This window comes from Montipora foliosa, chromosome 4, assembly GCF_036669935.1.
Source record: "Montipora foliosa isolate CH-2021 chromosome 4, ASM3666993v2, whole genome shotgun sequence".
Taxonomy (NCBI): domain Eukaryota; kingdom Metazoa; phylum Cnidaria; class Anthozoa; order Scleractinia; family Acroporidae; genus Montipora; species Montipora foliosa.
The window spans coordinates 30832632-30840131 of NC_090872.1; the positions used below are offsets into that span (position 1 = coordinate 30832632).

The 7500-nt window shown below is 38.6% G+C and overlaps 1 protein-coding gene across 1 annotated transcript; it reads left to right on the forward strand.

Annotated features, from left to right (window-relative positions):
• The first annotated feature begins 5099 nt into the window (after positions 1-5099).
• Positions 5100-5918, forward strand: LOC138001201 (uncharacterized). The gene has a single exon (XM_068847854.1). The coding sequence runs from the start codon at positions 5100-5102 to the stop codon at positions 5916-5918; it is 819 nt and encodes a 272-aa protein (XP_068703955.1).
• The last annotated feature ends 1582 nt before the right edge of the window (positions 5919-7500 follow it).

Below are 7500 nucleotides of genomic sequence, written 5' to 3' on the forward strand. Positions count from 1 at the left end.
AATAATATTCTCCTCGCTCGTTCCTCCACCGCAGACAAAGGGGTTTTGTCTCGATGTACGGTTGGGGTCTGCTGAAGACTGTTTGAGCGTTTCTGCCCTCCACTTTCTTCTAAAATTTTCCTTCCCTCTTGTCAACATTCCCTCAAATGCCTACCACCACACCCTTACAACACGTTGCTAACATTTATATCTTTACATAATAATTTATTCTGCAATTAACACTTACTGACAAAGCTATTGTTTAAGCACGACACTTACAATCCTTTAGTTCCAATAGTATTTTCAAAAGGGAGATTTTAAGAACTGTTACAAATAAACTGACAAACTATTTTTTAAGGTACTAATTACGGTTGACTACGACTCTACATTAACACTAAATAATTAACACTAACGAAATAAACTATTCAGTTAAGGAAACAAAGAACAAAAGGAAACCAAAAAAAGGGGCAGTCTTTTGTTTGTCTGTAACATAGGGCTTCTTAAATCTTTAATCTTTAATCTATAAAAACATCATTTGTACTTAAATGGGTCATCGAAAATCATTACTCACCACTTAAACTTCTATGGGCAGCTTCTAAAATGTGGAGTAATATATGCTTCATCTAGTTTCGGGAGAAGATCTTACAGCATGTAGATTTGAAATTTCAAGATCTTACTAAACGAACTATTTCTGCAAAGCAGGAAGATTGTGTCTGATCTGTTGTAAAGAAAGTCAAGGACGATCACTCTCTGAAGTGGAAGAAAGTTGGCAACGAGAAGCATCTTAAGTTTACCCATCATTTGAGGTTAAAACCGATTCAGCTTTGGCTTCTTTAGATAAGCTGAAGCTGGACAAAGCCAAGCAGGATCTTTAGGAAGGTAAGAAACTTTGGAAGAATGGCAGGAGTCGATAAAGTTATCCAATCGTTCGGAGTGTGGTTGGACGACTGTTTCGGCTTATGTGTAAGACGATCTCCGTTGCGGATTCTCCGGAGGACGAAAACCGGATTTCTAGGGCCGAACAGTCGGCTAGAAAGTTGATTGAGTCTAAAAAGGACAGATCACGATCCAGATAGGCATCTTCTATTAATTAAATATAATCATGTTGGCTCATAAGTAAGTAGTGTGCACCCCTTTCTTTCAAGCATTTTCGTCAGCCAGGTTCTTTTCAATTATGACAAGTTTCCTATTTTTCTGGATCATTCCGAAGAAGAAGAATCTGCCTCACCGGTTGTGTGGTTGGGGGATCATTGGATATCTCAGGATGATCAGATACGTCCAGTAAATGATTATATTGAATTTGAACAGTCTTCGGGTCCCACTTTGTTTAAAGTTGGTTTCCTTAAAGGGTAAACGTTAGTATTTGATCCGATACGATTGGCGCTTCCCAGTTTATAACTTAAACTATTGTCAATAGCTATAAAAGTCCATTCATTGCAGGTTTACCAGAGGGTTTTGCAATTCCAAACAGATCATCTTCTTTCAAATTTAAAGCCGGTTTCGTTGGTGAGCCATCGCGGATCTGTTTTCGAAGTGGTCAATAAATACACCGGTCCAGTATTCATTAACCCTTTACTCGGCGCTGTTCACGTACAGTCCAGTGGAAAATGTCATCTTCCTTTGGACCTTTCCTATTTGAATAACTTTGTTTAGAAGCAGTCAGTTCGCTACGAAGACATTGTTATGACGATTTCTTAGCTTAATTATTACGTTTTTACATTAAATTATTTCGAAGACTTTAAAGAACTATAACAACGCCTTATTCACAAACGAAACGAACCGAAACTGTAATCCTAAACTTAAAATTATAAAAACTCGATGGAATACGGACAAAAACTAAACTGACGAAACGATGAGAAAACAAAAATGACTGAGTTGAATAATTATTTGTCCTCTTTTATAACGATTTTCCCAGAAAGGGCGACACCTATGTGTTACAATTGACATGTCCGATTTTTTTCAGTAGATTAAAATTAACAAGTCCTGCTAAATAATGAGGTTATTTGTTTCTCTGAAACAGACATTGGCACTGTGTTGGACTTGTTTTCTCCAGATTATTATTTCTTTACCTATGACCTCAAATCCAGCTATCATGATATCGAAAGTTTCCCAGAACATTGCTAGTTTCCTGGTTTATCTTGCTGTGTAGAATCTGTTACAAAATAATTCGTGTGTTGTTCTGATTTGGTCAGCGTGGGTTTCGTTGATGGTGATAAGAAATCTGTGCGGGAACCTTCTTCGAGCGATGTTTGGATCGGTCAGTTTTCTAAGAGACTTTGATCAGGGTTCCATTCCTCAGGATAAGATCTCGAGACTTGCCGCTATTGCCGTTAACTAACGTTCGGTAGGGAATATTGTGCGTCTGATGTCTCGAGTGATGTATTCAAATATCAGTTTCGACGGAGAATTCCTGGTTTGTTGCTTTAAGTTCAGTGATTCAGTTGGATTAAAAATTTAAATCATCATAATTATAATAGTATACCATTTTCACTGTCAATACAACCACTGACTGCCCTCGCGATACTAAGTTATGGGAAGCGAGATTTCGCGGGAGGCAGAGGGTCGTAAGACAGAGATAGGGAAAAGATGCACGCGTCGCCGAAGGGGAGGTGGGAGGGGCACAGAATTCCACAATGGACCAGAACGGCGAAACATGGCGAAAGCGACCGAAAACCAGAGAAGGTTTGCATAAATAGGTAAATGAGTTCCCTGGGGACTTGAATAGCATTGTCTCCTAAACCGAGAGGTGTAACAATGATACCGGCGTTGCGCGCAGACTAAATCCGTGGCTATTTTGACAGTGAAAATAGTCATAAGATTTGGTGTAAGTCGAATACCGTTGACGTTAGAAATGCATAGTCCGACCCTAGCGAATTTGGATATGAGGGCTCTGTCGTTGAGCTGGGTCCACACGTTCAATTGCCGCACAAGGTGTTTGGTCTTTTGACCAAACTCCGCAAAGCTCTTCTTTTCGTAAGATCTTGCATGTCTGTCAGAAAAGTTCGTCAATCCATCGCACCTAAGTTAGTAAGTTTATGCGCAGATTACAAGTGTCGCAGTGATAACAAAAATGTCCTTTATAAAATTAAAGGCGGTAGTAGGATTTCGTTTTTAAAGGAGGAGGTTTTTCCCATTTCAGATAATTGTGATGAATGGTATATGAATTGAATCATATAATAATTGCGGATATAATTGTGTTTCTCATAGTTACCTTATATCTATTGAGCCAGAATGGATTCCTAGGAGCAGCAATGAGAAGGGGGATTATTTGAGTAGAATTGTTGACAAGGATGACTGGCTCTTAGTTGTAATGCTTTTAATATGTTGATTTGAAATGGGCGCCCATACAATCGATTGCTTGCTTGGCTGAAAACTATAACAACTAGCAGCCTAGATGTGATTGTAGGTTTTGAAAACCGCGGTTGGGAAGCCATGCACACCTCTACAACTTCATGGGATTTGGAGAACAGTATCTTGTTTTTGCGGTAACCAGAGTTCTTAGGCACATGGGGTCTTGTTGCGCGCGAGGTTCTTTGGTAGTTCCCGGATTTATGGCGCTCTGTTCAAGCCGCTAACACAACATGACATAACATCGCCTTTACCTCAACCTAGAAAGTAGCTATTAACGCTAATATCTCCGAAAAGAAAAGGAACTTCGTTTAGGTGTCTTGTCGTTCTAGCCCTGGAGAACTAATTGGAGACAGTGTGAACTGAAATTAACGAGGGGAAAACCGGATCCGGAGTACCCGGAGAAAAACCTCTCGGAGCAGAGTAGAGAACCAACAAACTCAACCCACATATGACGCCGAATCTGGGAATTGTACCAGGGCCACATTCGTGGGAGGCGAATGCTCTCACCACTCCCCATCCCTGCTGCATCCCTGAGAAATAAAGTAAAGCAAATCAAATGTAACATTTTTACAAGACTACTATTTGCATATATTACAACGACTTCCTTATTTAATTAAAAGGATTTTGGGATATGATTTAAGGTTTAAAGTCATTATAAGATGTTATAGATCTCGAGTCTTCGGTGAGTCCGTTCCACATACTTGCTGAAACGTAGTTTGTTTGATCCTCGCAAGTTGTGTAGTATTTCTCAATTGAAACAGACCGTGCAGTTATTTCGGTATCATATCATATTGTTTGAGAATACGACATGCTAGCGAAAAACTATTGTAGTAAAACTGTATCATTTTTGGAGGCATGATAAGGTGGCACAAGTAATCCACTGGGAGCTGTGTGAAAAGTGCCGCTTTGAGTGGGACAAGAATTGCTATAACCATGAGCCACAATTAGTGTGTGAATCTCCGAACAGCAAGCTTCTGTGGGACTTCAAAATACAGACCGACAACAAAATTGGAAACAACTAGCCTGATATCGTGGTATTAGATAAGATAGGACTGGAGTGTGTGATTATTGATGCTGCCTGTCCATTTGATACAAGGGTTAAGAGCAAAGAGAAAGCGGAAAACTTAGAGTACCACCAAGACCCGAAGAGGTATGATTGATTCTGAAACAGATCTGCAAATTGCTCAGAGTAATTGTGGTGCCAGTCATAACTGGCGCGTTAGGAACTATTCCTAAAGGCTAGGAAAACTGGTAAAAGAGATTAATGCAGCTGTCGATTAGAGCCATGATTAACTACAGGGAGCTTGTTTATTTGCGAACAGCGTGAATCCTAAGGTCACGGGCGGTGAATTGATGTCGGGGTAAGACTCCAGCAAAATTCCGAAGCTGTTTAAATGGGATAACATAACGATGGATCGTGATTGACGCATGGGCCTGGTATGAAAAGTTAGGTCTATGTGACATCATTGGAACAACGCATGTTTTTTTTGCGGAAATGATTTTGTCTCTTAGCTGCGGTAAGTTGCTGAGAATTGACTTAGAAGACACAGATAACAGAATATCAGATAACTCGAGAGAATATGATAATAATAATAATAATAATAATAATAATAATAATAATAATAATAATAATAATATTAATAATAATAATAAAAGCACTAATACCGTTGACTCACATCTTAAGAAAAGCCGAGCCAACATACAAATTCTCTGATGATGGAGAGAGAATCAACCATCTCCTTTTTATGGACGATTTAAAGCTCTACGCCATGAATGAAAAAGGGGTGGACTCCCTAATCCAAACGGTGCGGGTGTTCAGCGAAGATATAGGGATGGAATTTGGAATAGAAAAGTGTGCTGTATTAGTAATGAAGAGAGGAAAAGTTGTTAAATCAGAAGGTATAAAATTACCGGACTACAAAACCATACAAGGACTGAAAGACGGTGATAGTTACAAGTATTTGGGCATATTAGAAGCTGACAGGATTAAGCATGAGGAGATGAAAGAAACAGTAACCAAAAAATATAAAAGGAGGGTACGGAAGATTTTAGAAACGAAACTTAATGGGGGTAACCTTGTCAAAGCTATTAACACGTGGGCTATTCCTCTCCTGAGATATTCTGCTGCATTCCTGGACTGGAGAAAATCAGAGTTACAAGATCTAGATAGAAAGACCAGAGAATTACTTACCATGCATAATGGTCTCCATCCAAAGAGTAATGTCGATCGTATCTACATACCAAGAGAAGAAGGTGGACGACGTCTGATTAGTGTTGAAGACTGTGTAGAATCTGCTACCTTGGGGTTGGAGAGATATATCAATGATAGTGATGAAAGACTGATAAAGGCTGCTAGGAAGATCAGCGGTGGTCATAATAATGAAACAGAGGTGGAGTATAAGATACGTAGGAAAAATGAAAGAAAGGAACAGTGGAGGGAAAAGGTTATGCACGGACAATTTGTACGACAGACGGAAGAAATATTAGGGAATGAATCCTGGTTTTGTTTAAAGAAAGGAAGTCTAAAAAGGGAGACTTATTATGGCAGCACAAGAACAGGCGCTTGCAACGAATCTGATGAAAGCTAGAATATATCAAACTCAAGAGGACAGTAAATGTCGAATGTGTAGAAAGGTGGATGAATACATGAATCATATTGTGAGTGAATGCCCTAAATTAGCACAAAAGGAATATAAAAGGAGACATGATTGGGTGGGTAAGAAGATCCATTGGGAAGTTTGTAAAGAGGAAGGTTTCATTGTCAATGAAAAGTGGTATGAACATGTACCTGAGCCAGTACTAGAGAATGAGAGATGTAAAATATTATGGGATTTTACGATACAGACTGATCACGTGGTAGAGGCAAGAAGACCGGACATGATTGTTGTTGAAAAGAGAAATAAATGTTGCAAAATAATAGATTTTGCAATACCATATGATAGCCGTATTGAGGAGAAAGAAGTCGAGAAGGTAGTGAAATACCAGGATCTAGCAAGAGAATTGAAGAAGTTATGGAAAATGAAAACAATGGTAATTCCTATTGTAATCGGAACATTTGGAACAGTTCCAAAAGATCTAAAGAAGAGACTAGAGAATATTGGTATAGAGACCAAGATAGACGAGCTTTAGAAAAGTGTTATTCTGAACACGGCAAGGATTCTTAGGAAGGTCCTAGAAGTTTGACGAGACTTGTTGTCACCAAGCTTCCTGGAGTACGGAAGTTCCATTGGAAGTCCAATGTGCCAAAAAAAAAGATAATAATAATAATAATAATAATAATAATAATAATAATAATAATAATAATAATAATAATAATAATAAACATCAAAGGGAAGCAAGATTATAAGTGGATTCTTAAAGAGAAGGTTGCTTTACGATAGGCTATGCCTTTGCTTGGACATTTCGAAAGGCAAACTTTAAGACAGAGGATTCATGGGTTTGGTTTACAAAAGATGACTTGAAGCGGGAAACTGAAAGCCTGTTATTGATAGCCACTCAAGAGCAACTATTAAATACTAACTCTGTCCTTAAGAATATTTACCTTCAAGTGGATTCTGATAAGTGCAGATTACGCAGAAAAGCTGTAGAGAGTCTTGAGTGTCCGATGGTTGGGCAAAAGCAATTCAAACGGCGACACGATAAAATATGGTCTCATCTCCACTGTTGCATCTGCAAGAAACTTGGTATTGAAATGGATGCCTGAGACTGAAAAGGTCAAGATATTGATGATCAGAGCCCAGATGCTGTTGTTGGGGACAAGGAAGCCGCGGCATGCCAAATTCTTGAGGTGGCTATCTCAGGAAACCATACTATCCAAAGGAAGGTATACAACAACAACAACAACAACAACAACAACATTTATTTATACGCTACTAATAGACCTTAATTACTATGGCCACCATGTTGGATTTGCTATTATGATGCAAATTAGATTTTGGAATTCAAGATTTAGGTCTTCCAAATCTTGAATTCAGGATTTTGGCAGTCCAAAATCTTGAATTCAGCCGAGGATTTTGGAAGTCGTTAACTCTAACTCTAAGTCATAACTCTATTGATAGTTAACCTCATTTAAGGACAATGTCTTTGACAAAAAAAAACTTTACTCTTTGAAGCATGTTACAAGTATTAAGATAAGAGATGCAACAATGATACAATAGTTCATTAATCTAT